This window comes from Epinephelus moara, chromosome 10 (genome assembly GCF_006386435.1).
Source record: "Epinephelus moara isolate mb chromosome 10, YSFRI_EMoa_1.0, whole genome shotgun sequence".
Taxonomy (NCBI): domain Eukaryota; kingdom Metazoa; phylum Chordata; class Actinopteri; order Perciformes; family Serranidae; genus Epinephelus; species Epinephelus moara.
Genome location: NC_065515.1, coordinates 37875523 through 37897080, shown reverse-complemented (window position 1 = coordinate 37897080; position 21558 = coordinate 37875523). Strand labels below are relative to the sequence as shown.

At 44.1% G+C, this 21558-nt stretch overlaps 1 protein-coding gene across 1 annotated transcript in view; it reads right to left on the bottom strand.

Moving 5' to 3' along the window:
- Positions 1 to 21558, bottom strand: part of gmds (GDP-mannose 4,6-dehydratase) — a 218111-nt gene that overhangs the window by 118243 nt on the left and 78310 nt on the right. Inside the window, exons 5-7 of the mRNA XM_050054237.1 lie at positions 19542 to 19734; positions 18255 to 18359; positions 6753 to 6880 (exon numbers count right to left, since the gene is read on the bottom strand). Of these exons, the coding sequence (XP_049910194.1) occupies positions 6753 to 6880; positions 18255 to 18359; positions 19542 to 19734 (426 nt within the window). The remainder of the gene's footprint in view (positions 1 to 6752; positions 6881 to 18254; positions 18360 to 19541; positions 19735 to 21558) is intronic.

The window sequence follows — 21558 nt, the reverse complement described above, 5'->3', positions numbered from 1 at the left end:
CCTAACGCGCCCTGTCCTCTGCCCTATTAGCTCCCATTTGAGCTCTTTTTCACTCCAGCTGTGTTTATTAAAACCTTAAAGAGCAGGCAAAGGTATTTATCAGCACCATGAATCACTGCTGTAAAGATCCAGGCACGCATATAACACACAGGCACGCACACACACATACACCCACACGCATGCACGCATACATACAGTACAGGTGCAAACACAGCAAGGAAACAACACCCTCTACAAAGTGCTCTAGTGAGCCTTTATAAGTCTCAATGCAAATGTGCAACACAGGGCTGATCATTAGTGGCAAAATCAAATACTGAACCTGGAGGTTGAAGTAAGAGGTGCAACAAATAACTGCCCAGTAACAAGACATACAGCTTCTTTCCACTGCAAACAAGACCCTAAACTGCTCACTTAAACCCCCCAAGCAGACATCTAATCCTACTACTCATGGACATGCTACTATCAGTATGTTTATTTGTGATATCTGCTATATGAGGACAATAAATATGAGATATTTAGCCTATGGTGCATTGTTAATTATTACTATTGCTGTGTAGTGGCACTAGTCAATCATTCTGTTGAATGACAGAAAATGAATCAGCTTAGAAGACTAAGACTTAGAACATACTTTTAAAAGACAAGACGAATTTGTGTGTAAACTGTTTGCAGAAGGAAACTTATATGTATTTCCGCATTCATCAATATCTTTGTAGCTCCTATCTTTGCGTAGGTACTAACAAACTACTAGTAGGTACTACAAACCTAAACCTGCTTTTGACTACTTGTTGTGCTTGTGTAAATAAGGAATGCATAAAAATATTGCTGTTTCAAAAACTAAGATTTCTACTTAAAGGGAAATTTCGGTTTATTTCAACCCGTCTCCTATCGTCCTAAATTTGGTTCAAGTGACTAGTGACATACAGATAATAGTTAGCATGTTAGCCGTTAGCCTAGATACAGCCAGGGCGCATAGTAGCATCAGCCCTGTTAAAACGTAAGTGAACGGGCACCCTTTCAAGTGCAAAGTTAGTCCACTAAACAAGCTTTTTTCCACAAAGACCGCCTCATATCGTTAGGATAAATGTCAGAGAACATATAGAAAATGACATGTAAACGTGTTGTCTTACCTTACCGGTGTGCTGCCATGTTTGTTTACAATTTAGCTCTGCTTTCCAAAGCGCGGCGGAAATATCGCGAGAACAAGCAGCGATCTCATAGCGTGCCTGAACAAGCAGCAACAGCGGGAAGGCAGAACCGGACGGTCGCCTGAATGGAGGAGGAGGAGGAGGAGGAGAGAGAGAGAGACGCAACAGGTATTGTTAGAGGACGAGAGGGGAGGAATGGCTGCTGCAAGGCTGCGTAGCTCTGGAGATTGGTGGTGTACCTGTGAATGCTGCGCCCCAATGCCCACAAAAGAGGAATGCCTCTGTTGCAAGGAATGGGAGCGGTTGCAGCCTTATTTTCAAGGTCTGGATGTGACCGAGGACGAGACACCTCCACCTGGAGTAGTATCCAGCTTGGCTTTACCTAGAGGTCGCGAGATATATTTCGGCTGCGCTTTGGAAAGCAGAGCTAGAGGGATAAACAAACATGGCAGCACACCGGTAAGGTAAGACAACACGTTTACATGTTTTCTATATGTTCTCTGACATTTATCCTAACGATATGAGGCGGTCTTTGTGGAAAAAAAGCTTGTTTAGTGGACTAACTTTGCATTTGAAGGGATGCCCGTTCACTTACGTTTTAACAGGGCTGACTCTACGGCTGTATCTAGGCTAACAGCTAACATGCTAACTATTATCTGTATGTCACTAGTCACTTGAACCAAATTTAGGACGATAGGAGACGGGTTGAAATAAACCGAAATTTCCCTTTAAAGTAAGCACTGTTTGGTGGATCAGATACATGGAGAATCAAACACCGACTCTTGTTCACTCCACAACTTCATTAGTATCTCTTTTGTTTCCACTGTCAAAGAGAACCAAAACTTGTTCACATTCTTGTGCCGCCCTGGAGTTCCCTCCAAGATAACTGCCTACCCAGTTTGCTTGCTCCTGTTTGGTGCTGAAAAGGGCGCAGCTATTGGCAGTTGACAATATTCACGTTATCTAACTTCAGTATTTGTATGAGCAAAGACTAAAAATTTATGACAATATTAAACATCTTTGATTTTGTCAGAACTTCAAGACAAGGAAAAGACTGTTGAAAGACAGCTTGAAATGATTTTTATGACCACCTTACACCTAACGATCAAGATCACAGGAGCGCACATCAACTGAGGTAAAATTCTAATGCTTTTCTGACACTGAAATTTTTCTGTGACAGTAAAATCTCTTGCAAAGTTGTTTGGTGTAAGGCCAGCATTAGTTAGTTACCTGAATTTAACAAGTTCGGATGAACCTCAAAAGCTATGTAAAAAAACATCAAGGAAATCAAGTTCCTTCACCCCTCCCCCGACTTGTCATACGTCAGATCTCCAACACTGCCATATATCCAGTGTCCATCAAGTTTAACATTCTGTCAAAATGTCTTTCAGAGGATAATGAGGCCCTCTTGCATGCTGAGTCACACTGGATAAATGCCTCAGCAAAAAGCTCAAAATGGAGACGTACATGTCTAGTTTACTGTACCAAATCCCAAAGCCTGCCCCCGCTGTCACCTTCCAGGCCAAAAACATGTGATAAATGGCCCAGCGCTCTCATCAATCATCTGTGATTGGCCCTGATCTGCGCTGTGATTGGCTAATTAGCCTCATCTGTAACCATTACTGCACGGAGAGGCAGCTGCGGCAGAAAAAAAGGATAAGAAAAATAAAGGAGGTGAAAAATTACACCATCAGAGCTGTCCTGTCACCTCGCTGCCTCCACACAATGCCAGGAATCAGACAGCTACCACCACACAGGGGCAACCACACACACACACCTGAAGATTGCAAGGAAACACCTTCCAAAGCCCAGAATTTCACAGGTAATTATGTTTTGAAAATAAATATGCGAACAAGACAAGAGAAGGGAGGAGGGGTTGTCAGGACTGTGTGTCAGCGGGTCAGCTACATCTCATCTGGCAACGGTTTCTGGTCCGCTGCAGCAGTGAGAACAGCAACGCCAGCTCCAGCCAGGGGAAAAATAAGAGCCGGTTATTAGATGTCAGAGGGAAATATCTGGTAACTGGGTGGTAACTGCTCACCAGATGATAGCCGGACAAGAGGGAGCGACAGTTTGGTGGAGCACCGGTTTAGTGACGCAGCTTTACAGGAGTACAAAACATCAAAAAGTAAAAAGGTTAAGAGGCGGGAGGAACATGAAGAATGAAAAACACGAGGCGGGAGAGGAAACAGACAAACAGACAGAGAGAAAGTGAGGCAGAATGGAGCCCGAGGGGAGAGAGAAGGCCAAAACCACAACGCCGACTTCTGCTCCTGCTCCCTCCCAGCCAGCCCTCTTTTCTGCACAGGAAATGGCTCTGCAGCCAGGAGGGGAGGTGGTGTGGGCGGGGGGCTCCAAACAGCTGTACCCACTGTGGGCCAACTGAGCCTGGGGCACAGGCTGAGAAGAGAGGTAGGAGTAGGGAGGAGGGCAGCCCTTGATAAAGATGGAATACTCCTACATCTTTATCGGCTCTGATTGAGTTTTTAGTGAGTGATTGCTGTGGGTTTCCTTTTCTCCTTGGCATGCTCAGATTCAGAAATTCATTCTGCATCGCCAAATCCTGGAAAACCACACTCAACAAAAGACCAGCCAAATGTTTCAAACACCATCACCAAACTGGAAAGCCTTAACCCCTTTGAGGAAAATGAGATCAGGAGGATTTATTTATTTTATTTGCCGTTTTTATACGAAAGCGTTCAGCATCTATTCCATAATAACATAATAATAATAAAAGGGCTCTATTGAGAGTAGCCGGGCAGCTCCAGGTCTGTCTGCCTGCCTGGGACAGACACCCGATACCCTACTGAGACGATGCCCAGCCAGCCGCACGCCTTCAGACGTCGTTAGAGCAGACACACAGCACGCCCCTCCTGCCACCCGCAATCCATCCACAGCCAATTACAAGCAATTTCCCTGTCCTGGGTGGGGTGAGGAGAGGGAGCAAGAGAGAGGGAGGAAAAGCAGTTGTCAGCCTAAAGCAGACACACATGGTTCTGTTTACAAATTGCCAGTTGTTTGGCTTTGCCATGGTAACACAGTGCTGACGCTGGCTGGACGGATATTTCAAAGTGAGACGGAGAGAGGGGGTCACAATGACAGTTGCAGCCTTTGATGGTCTGCAGGGCGGGATGAATTTTCAGCGGGAGGGATGGTCCATTTATGCATAATGTACAAATGTTCAACAAACACGCATCTGTTTCCCTCCTGCCTTCATCTTCTCCCCCTTCCTCCTCCTCCTCCTCCTCCACATCAGTTCCCCTCAGCACCTCGGGCTTCTGTTTGGCTTCCCGAAATCCGCCTTTCCGAAACTGGAGACGCACAGCGAGGAGGTGCCTGATTCACCAGAGCTGGAATGTCAGCCATTCCCACAGGAAACCTGGGGCGTCTCAAGCCAGGGTGCCCTGGACAGGCGAGTGCACACACACAAATCCAGCAACACAGGGTTGCACGTACAACACATAAGTACAAAACTGGCCGGTCAGACTAACATAACAGGATGAGGAGACCTGCAGAATGTGACTAAACAACCAGAATTTTATTTGCACAAGAATGAGTCTTGTTTTACATAGAAGCTCAGTGGGCAGAGCAGCAGGTTCTGGAAGTTGCTTTTTCCTCACTGAAAATTTACATTTTTAATTTGCTGTTTTTTATGACAACCTCAATATGTCTCTAAATAGCAACATTACTATTCAACAGTTATGAGCCTCAGTGGCTGATGGGATGAAGAAGACAGCAACCCCAGTACAAGTGAGACATACAGCATTGTGTCCCCTACCATTATATTAGGGGGGAGGCCCGTCCCTCCAACGGCACCAACCACCCCCCCTTGAAGGTCAAATTAATTTTATTTAATCTTACTTTCTATAGCGCCTGATCACAACAAAAGTCATTTAAAGTTACCTTTCCTATAGAACATATCTATACCTTGTCCTTTTATTAAACAAACTAAATAGCCTTATGTTATTTGTCTTATTTACATGACAGCATGTCACTTCTGTCTCTACATGGTCGCGCATTTACTATTTTCCTCTGCCCTCTGTAGCACGCACGGAGGAGTTCCGCCCCGATGCGCACGCACACGCACACGCACACGCGCGCGCGCGCACACACACACACACACACACACACACACACAGGTGAGCACACTCCCACCAGCGGACAGAGAGCGCGCGTCGGAAAATATGTAGCTAACTGGCAACACACTGACCATGTGTGCAGAGTGTCTCTGTGTGACAGCTCGGACTGATCTCACAACTTAAAATTCCAGTTTTCTTTCATTTTCATCCAGATTTTTACCTTCAATCTTCTGTTTCTGTATGTTCGTGAAGCAGAGTCATGAAGAAACATTATCAACCCACATGGGCACGCCTTTACTGGGAATCAGAGTCTGTGTGTGCCCACTTGGGTTTTTCCACTGACTTTGTATGCAATTGTGCCGCTTCCAAAATTCGCTTTGTATTTAGTACACTCCACCGAGAAGTGGTTTCATGTCTAAGAAAAATGAACTGGACATTTAATACCAAGATCACGTCACTATATTATTACATATACCATCCTTTGTTTGACAAATCTGAATCATCTATATGACAGCAAATACCATCCCAAACAGTGTCTTATTCAAAAACAAACTTTTTGTGCTTCCATTTTACCAATCCCAATTCAAGTCAGACTTCCTACCAAAGGAGGCAAATATTATTCAGTGTGGTTATAATCGGATATGACTGAGCTAAAATCTTCCCGTATCAGGCGGTGACTGCTTCACTGACGCCATCGACGCCTACGCAACCCGCCTTAAAAGCGGCTTTCCTGCCACCCTGCTCTGACGCAGTGACCCCACACTGTGATCTGCAGTTAAACTGAGGTTCCCCACCATAACCTCCTCACCCCCACTCCCATCTCAAAGAGCGCCCCCCACCTCCTCCACCGCCATCACCTCCTAATAACAACACGGCCCACTGCGAGGGGTCTGCTGTCAGACATGGCAACCCATCGAGTCTTTCATCTCGACAGCCACACACACGTGTTCCAACCTTAACCTATCACATACACATAGGAATGTGCGCTTCCTTATGCGCACACACATGCATGGGGGGAAAACACACATTCAGACACACTGAGCACTGTCTGCTTCTGGACGTGGCGACCCCACTGTTCGTTTCATCTCCCCACTCCTTTCTCTGCTTGCTGCTGGCACCATTACTTTAACACAAACACCATATTTCTGTCATCGTCCCCAGGACGCGGCGTTCCCTTAATATCTCTCTTTCTTCTGCGGGCGTTCAGGGAATGGCGATGGGGGCCTGAAGGGATCTGGGACATGGGTGAGTTGTGGGAAACCAGAGTGCAGTCTGTGGCCTCACAGCATGCGGCCCTCTCTCTCTCCTCTCGCTCCCCGTCTCTTTCTCTATCTCTGTTTCTCTTTTGGCAGAGAATCATAGGAGGCTTCATGCAGATCGCATATTGCGGCCTCAAATGATCTGGGAAAACATGCCCTGTTAATGCTATGTGCACATCTGAACCCTGCTCAACTCTGAAGCAGTGCACGCACAGTATGTGTCTATTTCTCTGGGCTTGTGTGTGGTTATGGTTGTGTGTGTGTTTTACCTCCACGTAGTCTTTGGCATGGCCCCAGTCCCTCTTGGAGTCCAGGTTGCCCAGGCTGAAGCTCTCCAGTTGGCCAAGGTGAATCTTTGCCACAGAACGGCTGATCTTACGCGTCACAAAGTTTGAACCTAAAACACATACATTAAAAACGCTTTGTTGGCATCTTTTGAATTCAATAACAGTTTACATGGGATATAAATATTACAGAGGTTCAACTCAGTCCAACACATACAAACACAGATAGTTGAAAACAAAAAGCAGATAAGTGAAATCGAGGCCTACACGTGGAAGATGGAGTTTAGAGATCCCTTACAAACTTCTATAAAGAACCCTATCACCACGCACGCACGCGCACACACAGACACAGACACACACAGCCTTCCAAACCTCTACTACTGCTCCAAGTCCTCTTTAGCCAAAGCAAAAAGCCACCCTGAGTCAAATCAATTCGTTACCACCTCACATTACAGCCACTAGATCCTTTTAGATTCCCTCTCTCTCTCATTTTCCTCCCTAATTCACTGTTTCAGTGTCAAATCTGGGCTGGATGCCAAGATAAATCTCAGAACATCAGTCTGTCTGCACCGTAAAAAGCAACAGGGAAGTGCCACAGAAAAATGACAACCAAACAGGACCACCCTGGCTCTGGCGGCGTGCAACGTCCAGTCCAGAATCACCACATCGAGAGGCCGATTCATCTGCCAGATCACACAGTGGTGCTCCTCGATCCGAGCTGACACACGTGGCGATATTATCTGCGGGAAAAGAAATGAGCTCCTAATGACTATTTCTGTGCTGCTAGGAGGGTTAGAGAAGTTTTTGGGTGCTTTTGGCGGGACACTGAGAACCGGTGTCATGTTCTCTGTTCCTGCTGCGGGGGGAAAGATGCTGCGGAGAGCCTGTGAATAAATGCGCCAGTCCTCCAACCCAAACACAGCATTATACTGATGGAAATCAACACTAAATATTAGGGTGTCATGTCTAATAATGCCACCATCTTAGTTGAAACAGCTTATTAGAGCTTGAGGGGTTTAACTCTGGCTAGGCTCTTCTGTCTTATGTTCAAAAGCCAAAATGGCAGATATGTGGGGATATGTGAAAGTCTTATTTCAAAGGAAAGCTTGAAGCTTGCATCAAAGAGTTGGCTATTTTTAGCCTGCACAACATCTCTGCTGTACATAAATCTCCCACAACCTTGCATGAACCTTTTTCAAGACCCTCCATGCTGTTTTTTAAACTCATCATGTCTGAGATGAATGTTGCCTTTTAGCTCTGCGCCCATCCAGTCCATAATGCCGCGGCTCTGTCTCGACACTGTATCACTGTTGCCCTGACACGGAGCAGAGCCTCCATTTAGACACAGGAAAATCCCATGAACCCAATCATGCGAATGCACCAAATTTGTAGTAATTATTTCATAGAAAAGCGACAGCTCTGGGCAGGCTGAGCAAAAACAGACCAGAGAAGGTTAGACACACGTATTTGAGAAAATACAGCATGTTGTGTGTTGGTAGCAGGTCACATGGCCCCCATGTCAACGCTGCTCTGTCGCCATGTTGAGCTGGAGTTTAAATGAGGCTCTATGCAGTCTTCAGACTTCCTCTGGATTATAAAAAAATCAACAAAAATCTATGAAATCCAAATCCTTCTATTACTAAGAATTCTGTGAATCAATATCATTGACACGTTTATTAGGAAATAGCATGTGCCTACAGAGCGTAGATAAATTGTGGATGGAAACCCCCTTCACTGTCAGACCTGTCCTGTCTTTGCATGATCGTCTCATCTGGCCCCGGGGCCATTCTCCAGCATGGCAGGTCATCTGTTCTGGCAGGTACCACTGCTCCTGCTACATTTATTCATCTGACACATGCATGATTGTCAGCTTTGCTCTCATCCATATCAGCTAAAGGCTTATCACAGGATGAGGGATGTTTGCCATACAGCTACATACACATGAACATTCTCACGTCATAAATCTGGTGCTCGAATGATTAAGCAATTGGTCAATGGACAGAAACTTAATTGACAACTATTTAAAAGGGGAACTCCACAGATTTTACATATAAACATCAGTTACCTAGTCGTAGGGAATGCTACTCAGCCAGAGACAGCTGTATAATGTTTTCTGTGGCTCCAGAAGGAACTTTCTCAAGTCTGAGAAAACAACCTCTTGTGATGTCACCAGGGTTAACTTAGCTGGGCCTTTATAATAGAGAGCCTGTGTAACTAATCTGAGGGCATCCATTCTCTGAACCCATCGGCTGTATTCGGCGTCTGACTTCCGGCAGACGGCAATACAGCCTCTGGGGGCAGACCCCCGATTTTTTGGCATTCTGGTTTGATTTGGGCGGAGGAGGCGAATTTCCGTTTTCAACTTCCGTTTATATATAAGTAAATATGCTGAAACATTGCGATGGATTCAGAGTTTGCAATGACGCCAATTATGTTCCGCCTCGTTAGTTCACTGCACGGAGCGTTTAACCTGGCAACAACTGCAGCCGGCTCAAACGTGATTGATCAATATCATGTGGACTACAAACAGCCTAGCACCGGAAACCAGGGCTCTTCCGCTCTTCTGTCCCAATGCTGTCCCGACCAAACAGCGTTGCTGTGGCCACAGTGTGCCCACCCTCTGGTCTCCTCCCCAAGGTCGCTCCAGTGAAAAAGAAGCATTGAGCTGCAATTCCCCTTAAGCACTGATAACTATGTTATCGCTTTTATCACCGTTAGCAGTTTCAGCACGACTAGTGGTGCTAACATAGTTAACAATGCTAAAGTGGTTTTGCATCTCAAAATTAAGCTGCTTAAATAGCGGAGTTACCTAGCGGAGACCAAAGGGTGGCCACCATGTTTAGGCAACAACGTTGTCCCACCACTGAGACAGCGTTACCAGCAGTAATTGTGAATGAGAGGAGCTGCTAGCTAGCTCCCACTCGACTTGGGTGGCGCACAGTGCAAAGCAGCAAAGGCTAATGTTAGCTAACCAGTAAAGACCAATGGGTGGGCAGTGGGCACTATGTTTCCAAATGTTAACACGGCTTGCCAGCTGAAAAATTTTCCCTAAATACAATAAAAGGCAAGAAACTTACATTGCAAAAATATCAAAATGTCACCACCTCTAAATGCATAACATTAGTGCTTTGAAATACATATGCATCTTAAAGGCTGCAATGTGTGCACAATTTGCACACACTCAATTTTTTGTTTAATACTGTTTTTGTTCCTATTGTTTCCATGTGCTTTTCTATTCTATGTCATTGTAAATTAAAGATTTAGGCGTTTTCAACTGTTGATCTGATAAGCATGCCAATTCATGTCACTGAAACTTGTGAGGGTCAACTTCCATTTTTGATTTTAACATTTGTAGTTACAAACTTTTATCAAAAAAATAATCAATAGAGTACATGAATAATTACCTTTTCATAAGTTGTAGCTCTCTGCGGTATTTTGTATATTAGGACCCAGTGGGGTGAGGCAATGTAACAAGAGCCCGGATTGGTAACTACAGTAAATTGGAAAGCAAGGGCTTGATTTGATCCAAGATCCAAGGGAAACTCAAGTTTGCAGGTTAAACACAGGTTGTCAAAACTCTGCAGCGCCGTGTTGGCTCTTAAAAAGGTGGCAGAGGGATACAGTGTAGCACAGTACACCCAATCAGTAATAAAGTCCATTATTTCCCCCCAAGCACACCTGTAGTCTCCTTGTAAAGCTCACACCTCTGTTTGGAGTGGCTCTGCTCCCTGCCTGCTCTAATTGGTGTGGTGTGGACCAGAGCGTGGGCCTAATGGACCGGCCTGCCTGGCTGTGGACAAAGCCTGCTCTGTTACTGGCCCGGGTGTTAATGTGTTTCCTTTACTGGCAGCAGCACCGCAGGACAGCCAGGGGGAGGGGTGGAGGAAGGCAAGGGGAGTCAGAGGGGGCTAAGAGGAGGTTTCGAGCCCAAACGGGGCAGCGGTGGCCGTTTAACCTTGCCCGCGGCCCGGCGGAAAGTCTAATAAAACCACGGGCCGTGAAAACTGAGCAGACAGCAAAACCCATGCCAGAAATGGACACTCAATCTCTTTCTCTCTCTCTCATTCTCACTTAACCAGTTCTTTTCTTTTTTTCCATCATTCCTTTTCATTTTTTGGCCAGAGAAGTGACAGGAAAGGCGTAAAACACGGGCTGCATTGGCATAGCTGGGCTAAAGCGTGGAGAGAAAAAAGGAGGAGGAGGGCAATGAGAATTGTGCGGAGATGTCTCCCATCCAGAGCCAGGCCATGTGGGCCCAGACAGGATGGGGACGGGAGCTGTCAGCTGGGAGCTCGGGTGTGGGGGAGTCAGGGAGGGGACTGTGGGTTTGAGGGGATTTTGGCTTGACTGGCCTCGGTTACTCAACAGATTCTGTTGTTAGAACCATGCTGCTAAAGAAAGGTGACTTATGAAGTCTGTCTTCAAACTGTGTGACGGCCCAGCCCTTTCTGTATGCACTCAGACCTCAAGATTTCTGCCTCACACTCATCTATATAACTGTCTGTGAGTGTATTTATGTGCATTTACTAATTGAGATTCAACCACAGTGTGATTTATTCAAATCACTCTTCTGTAACATTTATTTTGTGTGGTCATGGCTCAGGCCAATGGCGCATTAGCTCTGGAAAAAACTGAAAAATGGTGTAAATTCAAGTCTTGAATCATGTTGAACATTTATCAAGTTAATTTTTTATGTTACATTTGCACAGGTAAAAAATCTACTTCCTTCTTAAGCCAAGTCTCCTCTTCTAACTTTAGACCTGGCGTGTGTTTCTCATCACGACAGAAATCAGCTGCCGGGTAATTTGCAGGATGTTACTAAGTTCTCCCTTTTCTTAATAAAAATGTGGAATGACTTGGTAACCCAGACTGCTTCAATGAGCCACATTCCAAAAATAGGACAGTGGATCGCCTACTTTCTTAAAAAAGTTAAATACAAAGACTCATTCCAAGTATTTTCCAGATATTTGAAAGTTGAGTCATTTCTTTCGTGAGCTTGTCTGAACTGGCCACATTCTGAAGCTGGTAAAGAAAAAATAGCCAAGACTTAATTTTGATTGCCACATAGCTATAACAGAGACCCTTAGGTTACCTCAACACAGGATTTACACACCTGTTTTGGAATTCAACCAGAACTGCAAATCCCATAATCCCACTCTGTCTTTGACCAATGGCCTAGGGGAGTAAAATGCTTTGTGGTAGACTTGAAGTGGAAAACGCAACCCTTAATTTCAACCTCCACTCCCATACGTTTCAGGATTTAGGTCAACCCTGAAGCCCTGTTTACATCAAAATAAATGCGCACTCATCTCATACCCATCTCCTTTATCTGCACTAACATATGAACAAAATACCTGACTTGCAGGAGCACTGAGTGATTCTGCAGGAGTAATCTTCCCTTAGTCGGTGATTGGCCAAATTCCACCCAGGCCAAAGACTTGTCAGTGTCTGCCATCACCGTTATTGCACAATTCACATTCTGACTGATCTCTGGAGACTTGATGAAGGGAGAATATTTGCATTACATCCAAAAGAGGTCATGCGCTCAGCTCCGCCAACACAGCATCTATTCACACCTGACAGGTTGCTGCACTCATTCTGAGCTGACTCAACTGACAGAGAGGGTGCAGAGGGAAAGAAATGTGATGTGAGGAGGGTTGGAATGGGGCTGGAGGGTTGTGAAGACAATGACTAAGAAAGTCACTTTTTAAAAAAAAAATTGGGTGTGATGCAACTAAATGGATAGACGGCACAGGGTGTGCAAAGGTGTGGGGAAAGAAAGGGAGGGTGTGGAGAAAGAGTCAGGAGTAGATCATACATGTTTTTCTTGTGCTTGAACACTGACAGCACCACCTCCACATTGCAGAACCGAGAGCAAATGAGACAAAGTGTTTCACCCCAGTATCGAAAACAATGATGTAATTGTGTCTGGCAGCATCCCGTAGTTTGACTACATAAAATGACCTTAGAACGTTATCTTAGGGCTCGAGTGTCCTCTGAGAGGAACTGGCGAAGCTTTGTAGAGGCGACAGGGAGCCCTCAACTGGTGGTGCAATTAGCACAGCTCAAAGCGAACACTCAGTCAACAAGATTCTTGGATACCATGGTGATCTAGGACAACAAACACAGATTTAAGGGCGGCAATAGGGATGAGTGAAGGTAGAAACCTCAATGACCACGTGACTTGTCTGAAACCACGGTAGGCTGAGGCGGAGGGAAGCACCTTTTTTGGCAATGTGACACAAGGTGGTGGAAAGCATGGAGGGAGGGGAGCATCTGTCGTCAGCAGTGCTTCGGGGCACCAGACTACGCTCTTCAGCTGGCCACAGTTCAGCTGATGTTTAGACTGCTATCGCTCAGCCTTTTCTCATCAACATTCGACGAAACTAAAGACCAAAAACAAGAAGTTCTTGCTTCATGCCAAGTTCCTTCTTACGAGATAATTCCAAATCCCCTCGACGCCCCCCTGACCGAGTCATTCCTATTTGAAGATTTCCTTAGAAAATAACCTCTCCAATAAATGGAAAACATATCCTCTTACAAATCTATCATACGATCTGACCTTTTGGGCTCCACCTCAACGAAAGCAGAAAGATGAAGCCAAGGCATGTAGCGGCTCAGCGGCTGTATGTGTGAGTATTTGAGGGGGCAGCATTGACTTTGGCAGTGCTATTCTAACTTCCCCAATGCTAACCGGTCTTCTCTCCTAACATAACAGTATATTATTCTATACTGCCAAGCGTGAACCACAGAGCTCTCAGGGTGGAGAGATGGATGGGACTTCCCCAAATAAACCAGGGGATTAGCCTACAACTGGAGCTGGTCAGTAGCAGCAACGGAGGATACTCACACAAAACATATTACTGTGCTGATTTACTGTACCGCCTTAGATCAACACACTGCTAATAACTATAAATTAAACTTGGGTTTGTCTTATATTGTCAAAATTAGATTTTGGGGGAATCTGAGGTGCTGTATGTTTGTTGAATATGACGACCAAATAAATACATGAACTGGTTATTTACACAGGTTTCACTCTGATCACTTTTCAATAGAGACTGTAAGTACTGCACCGTCTCATATGTCAAAGCAATATGGAGTCTATTTAGCACCCCTGCTAATGCTAATCCCCCTCTTCAGTGTCAGTGTGAGGGCTGTTTGTTATGGCTAACAAGTAAGTTAACCAGAAAGGAGCTAGCTGTGGTGTGAACTGGCCAGCAGATGCAGGCTTCTGTTTGCTTTGCTTCATGCTGGATTTCCACCGGGATATTTTTTCTCCCCGACTGTCCGATTACGACCTTTTGCTGTGGAACAATGGAGATCGGCTGATTATTTGCTGAACAGTCAGGTGTTTATGAGAACTGTAAGAGAAACTAGAAGCGCATTACTGCTGGGATTAAGTCATCCTGGGCACTGTGAGAGACAGAGCTCCTTGTTGAATCCTACAGAGGGACAGTAAGTCAGAGGGGAAACTGGTGTTGAGCCTCACTTTCCCCCCTCCAGCCATTCCCAGCAGCCATCAGAACCATCCTATGTGACACACCACACCACGCCACACTGCACTACGGACATGATTGGCCACTGGTAGGTCACTTTGGCAAACGCAGCTAGAGCAAGACTCAGTGAGTTTGTTGTTGAAGGGAAAAACTCCCTCATAAAGGCAAACATCTATTTGTTTCTCAGAATCAGGCACACACAGCCACTGGCACCCGGGGACAATGACATCACAGCTTTTCCTGTGTGTGGGAGGGGAGGCAGGAGAGAAGTGATGTCAGGGCCACTGACACCGACATTGTGCACTTCCTCCCTCATTAGTGACTAATTTGCCAGACGCACAACTGTGCGTAAAAGGACAAGAGGGGCAGCATACAGGTAATAAATAAACCTTTATCTCTGCCTACCACGAGAGCGTTAACACACTTAGGGACAAAAATACAGAACAGAGATGTTCAGGGTGTGGCTGGGAACAGAGGAGAGATGAAAATTCCTCTGGCTCTGGTGATCTGCAATATGTTTCACTAGCTTCTTAAGTGATGTCATTGTTTTGGTGAGTAATTTCCCCAAATCACTTGGGAATCAAAGAGAGCAGCCAGCAGTGCGAATTTATTGATTTTTATTTGATATATTTTAGTGTTTTGGGTGTAGCTTTTACTGTTGAGACTTTTCCAGTTTCTGTTGGTGCAAGTTTTATTTTTCCCTCAGTAAGCATTTGTCATTGTCTTCCATTTCCATTGTCATTACTTATATATTTATATATTTGTTCATCAGTTGATTTTTTTCCCCCAAGAATTGTGTCCCAATCCGACACTATACACTAAAAATATATAGTACATACTGTATGTACAGTAATGTTCATGTACTGTTTTGAAGGTTAATATAAAATAAAGTGATGTTGGTCCATCTACGTCTATTTACTAAAATGCAGAGATGTTACACTTTGTACTAATCAAAAATGCCACAAGGTGCAATAAAAATGGTCACTTCAATTGAGTTTGCGACTAAGAGAACACTATCAACTTCAACAATTTTGAAGGTTAAGGAAGTACATATGTTAAAAAAAGCATTCCAACTCAAAAGTAGACATTTTAGTGTGTATGTTTGCAGTTTTAGTATACGTGAGTTTGTAATTCTTCTGGTTTGAATGTAAAACATACTCATGGCATCAAATATGTGAAAACATTCATAAAAGCAACGTTGCCTCAGTATTCTCTGTATACAGTATCAGTGCAGTAGTCATGTATCTCACACTGTGTAATTTATAGTAAAATCTTACACTCCAACAATGACAAAATGTGCCATGCCATGAGGGCATTTTAGGAACACAAAGCATCAACTCCTCCCCTCCAAAGCCCTACTGTGGGTGACGGAGTGCATGGCCAAACGCCCCCTCAGTGTGGCAGCGGCCGGGTCATGGCGGGCCCAGGGGGCCTGGGTAAACACTGTCCAAACCAGCCAACACAAGCGCCACACCGGGTTGTGCAAGGCAGCAGTGGGACATCTGGCCACATCACAGCACCGCGTTCCTGCTTTATGAGCAACAACAGCCGTAACTCTGAGAATAGAAGTGGCGGGAGTAAACCCAATGGCCCGCTGCAGAAATGCTGACTGTGGAAAAAGGAGGATGAAGACATGGAATGAAGCAGGAGAGAGGAAGAAATAGGAGAGGAGTGTGTACAAAGAATGGAAAGATAGAAGAAGAATCAGACAGGGAGATGAGAAAGAGTTGACCAAGGACCAAAAAGCTAAGAACGTGATATCCAGCAAGCAGAAAGCTTTGCCCTTTTAAGGTCATTGTATGGACTTGTGGAAAAAGGATTCAAGCATCTCTGATTTCACAGTTTCACAGGGCCACTTAATCAGCCTGTTTGTTTATCTCTAGGGCTGCAACTAATGATTATTTTCATGATTAATAGCTCTGATGCGTATTTTTCAATTAACTGATTTATCCTTAAGTTTAACGATTTCAAAAAAACATGAAAAGTTTCCAGAGCCCAAGATGAAAAATGTTTCTTGTGTCTCACCAGCTATCTAAACCTAAAGACACTTAATTCACTAAGGCAGCTGATCTTCCAATTTAAAAGGCTGGAGCCAGAGAATGTTGGCATTTTTGATTGATAAAGGACCCTTACCAGTTAACCAAGTATTATTATTGTTTTAGACTAATTTTCTACTTATCTCCATCTCTGCTCCTGTCATGCAACCAATTTTTCCACTCACTCCTCTGCATCACACATCATTCCCAGATAGACTGTGTCAACTAATTCTCCATTACATAGACCTCGCGGGTGACCACATCTTCTTTGCTGAGCTGGCTGTAAACTGTACCAGTTCCCACACCTATCTATCTGTGGTAACCCATTAGGGTTTACTGGCTGACCCCTGACCTTGGCTGGGGTCGTGGCCAGGGCCTTCATTAGGGGATAAATCATAAACACCTGAGCGGCTGACCTGGGTGCAGCACTGGGGCTGCAGTCATGTGGTATTCATTTTGGGTCGCGGTGGCGTGTAAATCGGGTTAAACCAGCGCCTGCGACCCTCAGGGCTCAGAGCACATATTAAAAATGTGACCACAACCCACTCACTATGTGTCAGAATGTGTGTTAGTGTGTGTCAAGTAGTTATGAGAAACCTGGCACCACCGGTGAATGAATATGACTTTATATAGAGCATGTAATTGAATACTTTTACACAGTCCAACAATGGTATACCTTCTGTTTTTACTGCTTTATCGTGGGTTCTGCCTGTTGCTCAGGCTTAGTGATGTCATTTTTTCACAGCGTAATTTTTACTATACAAAAACTGCCCTGCATGACATGATCTATTCATTTCTAATTGGCAAAATAGTTCATCAACAGGTCTTCTAATAAAAACCACAACAGCTGAGGTAATAATTTACATTCAGTATCATTCACATGATTACTAAGATTACTGTTTACATGAAACAATGTTCAGTTATGACAAATTCAAACCAACCCTGTACCCTGCTTTTGTTCATGATTAATTGTCAGGTGGTGCTTTAAAGTGCTAACTCTATGCATTACAGTATCACAGTTGTCAGGACTGACGACTGAGACATGGACAGAGACTGTTAGGACTGAACAGCAGGCCGCTCTCCAAAGTATGTGCATGTGTGTGTTTGAGAGAGAGAGGAAGAGAGGGTGTAAGGTGGACTATTATATGCAATGTTTCTGGAGACCTAAATATCAATAACTTACTCCAAACACTGCTTTGTCACTTTTTGACCTGCCTGCAGGAACCCATGATATTTATATAACCTTGACAGTGAATTTTAAACACAAAACAAAACAACAACAACAACAACAACAACAACAACAACAACAACAATAAAAGCCTTTTTCTAATGAACCTATTTTCTCTGTTTTGTTTTGGTCTTAAATGACACCACTCTTGTGGTGCTCTGATGAAGATTTGTGTACTTCCATGTACAGCCTAAGGAATAAAATGGTAACTTGGAGACAAAAAAGTTTTGAGAGATTTTTTGTACTTTTCGTGCCTGCTACTATAATTATATATTGAAAAAAAATTTTAATGTCCTTTTATGGCTACAAGCATATTTTTGCTGAGAAAAAAAAGCTTTTTTTGTTAAATTTTATTAGTTTCACAGTCTATTTGTAAGTGGAATTATTTAAGCAGTATCACACTTGAGGTCTCACTGTTGTACCAAATATCACCATACAGTTGTATCATAAGTTATATTTTGTGTGCAACGTGTAATCTAAATGAAGTAATGCGACTCTTTTCCAACTCCTGCCTGATCCTTCTAAACAAAAGGTGGCAGACAGGAAAACTTTAATAAAAAAATATTTTTCATCTTGAATCAAAAAGCTCTTTGAGTGGCATATTTTCTTTTCTTCTCTTCTCCATTATTACTATCAGATGCAACCTCATTTCCACATAAGGACAAAAACCAACCGCAGTTTTGTGGTGACACAGAACAGCAGGATGCATGTCGTGCTGTGCGCTCACCTCTCCTAGGGCTCTCGTGGTTAAAGAGGATCCCGTTGACAGAGAACATGTTGTAGGCCTCTCGAAAGTTCACCACGATCCAGTAAGCATAGAGCTTTGCGGCACCTGTGAGGAGAGGTGGAGAAAGACAGGAGCAGAGGAAACAGGGTGCCAGATGCATATTAGTACCAGAGAGGTGAAGCGGTATGACTTCACACAAAACCTAACAGTCCTCTCAGATCCACAATCGACTCTTCTCTCTGACATGATGCTTTTATTCACCCCATCAGTAAATAAAATGTTGATGCAGCCATAAGCACAGTTAAATCTTATGACAATGTGAGCAGAGAGAAACACTGATATTTCTTCTCAAAGCTGCAGGAAGACCCTAACAGAGAGAAAGACTCTGTGTTGTAACTACACTACATGTCATATTTGAACACAGCAGTACCACAGATCATATTTCAACGTCAGGAACGTGAACCGCAGACTCCTGCTGACTGACCAAAAGCAGGCTTGTACAAAAAGTTCTCCCCTCTCTTCCTCTCACCATCCTCCTCCTCCCTCCCTCTGCGACGAGGGGAATACCAGAGCAAGCAAAGGGAGGCGCCCACTGATTAAGCCGTAGGTCAGGATGTACACTGGAGGTGAAGGGAGGTCGCCATGGCAACCCCTGCCTGCCCCTATCCTAAGTCTAATTAATAGAGGAGCAGCCCTCCTCATGATGGTATGCGCCTCCCATGCAGCTTCAGATTGAGTGCTGACAGATGGGGAAAGTGTCAGTGAGGAGAGCATTTAGACAACAGAGAACATGAAACCCTATCGCTCACACACGTGTACAGCCTGCCTGTGTGTGTGTGTGTGTGTGTGTGTGTGTGTGTGTGTGTGTGTGTGTGTGTGTGTGTGAGTGTGCATGTTGAAAGTGAGTGCTGAGTGCTGTGGATATAAAGGTGTCTTTGTTAAAGTGAGAGCCACTCCAGTCTTCACTCAGACGTTTTGGCCTCAGGGTGTGTGGAGAGCTCAAACGCTGCTTGAGCACTGAAGCCCCCCTCTATTCACTTACACACACCTACACATACACACACACACACCTACACACCTACACACACACACACACACAAAGATTCACAAGAAAAAAGTGCTGTGGAGGTATCAAGCAATCTGTGTTTGTATGCCCTTACATGGCCATACGCAATGGTTTGACGAATGGTGCAATGTAGAAAATGTTAGGTAATCCTAGTGTGTGTGTGTGTGTGTGTGTGTGTGTTTCCACATGAAGCTACAGCACATTATGTATGTGTGTATTACCATAAGGTGAGCGAGGGTAGAAGGGCGTGGTTTCTTTCTGAGGGATCTCCTGAACTTTGCCGTACAGCTCACTGGTAGAGGCCTGGTAGAATTTTACGCTGTTGGTCAGACCGCATGTCTTTATGGCATCCAGGAGACGAAGCGTACCAACGCCGTCCACGTTAGCGGTGTACTCAGCCAACTCGAAGGAGATCTAAAGAAGAGAGAGAGGGGAAAAAACAGATGGAGAAATTATTTAGGGACGCTGATAGAAAAATTTCCTCTATGCAAATCTGTGAAGAATTCATACTATTTGATGTAGAATATAGAAAATAGTGACTTTGGACTTGTCTCTGTTTGTAGTTAAGTAACAACAATGAGGACTCGAGACTTGACTTTGACTGTTCAAAACTTAAAGTAAAAAAATTCAAGTCTCAAGTCTTGACCTGGTGAAATCCCAGAACAGGAAAAAATAAATATAACCGCAGTCCAGTCTGGTCCTGTATTTCTGCACAGTGTGTATAGTTACTTATTAGGCCTGTACACAGAATGTATGCATGGTCTTAGCTATGTAAAATATATATATATATATATATATATATATATATATATATATGTATAAATAAATAAATAAATAAATAAATATATATATATATCAAAACTAAAATGTTGTATTATTTTAATGATTGGCCTAGTTTCACTGAAATCATACGCAACACATCACAAATGGCTGTTGTCTTAAGAGGTTTGATTCACTCAAAGTGTACTAAAATCCTTTAAATCTGGCTTGCTGAATTTGCACTGAAAAGCTGCCACTTGTCAGGTCAGCCATATTCCAGGTGCAAGAGGTGCTAGTATTGTCGTATCAGCCAGTCAGGATCCAGGATTTAAACTGTTTTGCCTGTTAGATCTTAAGTTTTGAAATTCATTCAAGACATACTCTTTCATTTATCAACATATACATAATGAAGGGTATTGCTTAAGTATAACTGAACACAGAATGATGCAAAGTGAGGAACTTAACAAATGGCACAAGGTCACTGCACATTTCACACAAATTCACCAAAATCTACCATCAAAGAAGGTGGGGAGGCAACAATGATGTGGAATGTAACTGGAGAATGTGTCATTTCTGGAGTCCATCAGAGCTGATCAGAAAGCTCATTCCTCAAACTAAACACTCCAACTCCCAGAATGCCTGTTGCCACTGCTGAGGGCTGGGGGGGGGAGGGGATTTTAATGAACACTTGGGGGGAAATTAAGTTTAAATTTGATATGGATGTGTGCATGCACGACTGTGTGAGTTTGTGACACTGTGCACTTGGACTGTGTGTGCTTGTGTGAGTGCCAGCTTGGCCTCAGGCTCCAAATCAGGCGTGACGGTTAAAAGCTGTGCTGGTTAGTGGTCACCACACCTGGAGCGAGCGGCATGAGCCACGTCTGTATGGAGGAAACGCTTTGGCCCTTTAGTGCTTCCACACCGGCGCTGTACACATGGCCAGATAAAGACCCCTTATTTAAAGCTGAGACCGAAGAACACTGGGCCTCTATTCCACTCACACACGCTCACACACTTACACACTCACACACACAGAGTGAGCAGGTTTGATCAGGTTCAATTACACTCCACAGCTCGGCGTAATTACCTGTGACGCTCCACTCATGCTTTTACTTTGCATTCTGGCATTTTCATTTACATCATTTACAACAGAAAGTCAGGGGACACTTTATGCATAACATATACTTTGTGTTACATTATGATTCCACAGCAAACACAAGGGGTGCACACAGCAGTAGCAATATCTATATAATAAACACCAATCTAAAATCACAACAACCTAAAGCCTAAAAATGGACCAGTTGAAGAAATCGACAAAGACACACTATCATTTACTGAGAAGATGCTGTATGATGTCCATCAAGATGTCAGAGGGAAGTCTAATTATTGACCTAACAGTTTAAAGCTGTGCTTGCCAGCACGGGTACCCATGCTGCTCAATGCTTTTATTTTTAATGCAACTGGTCTATTTTTTTTCTC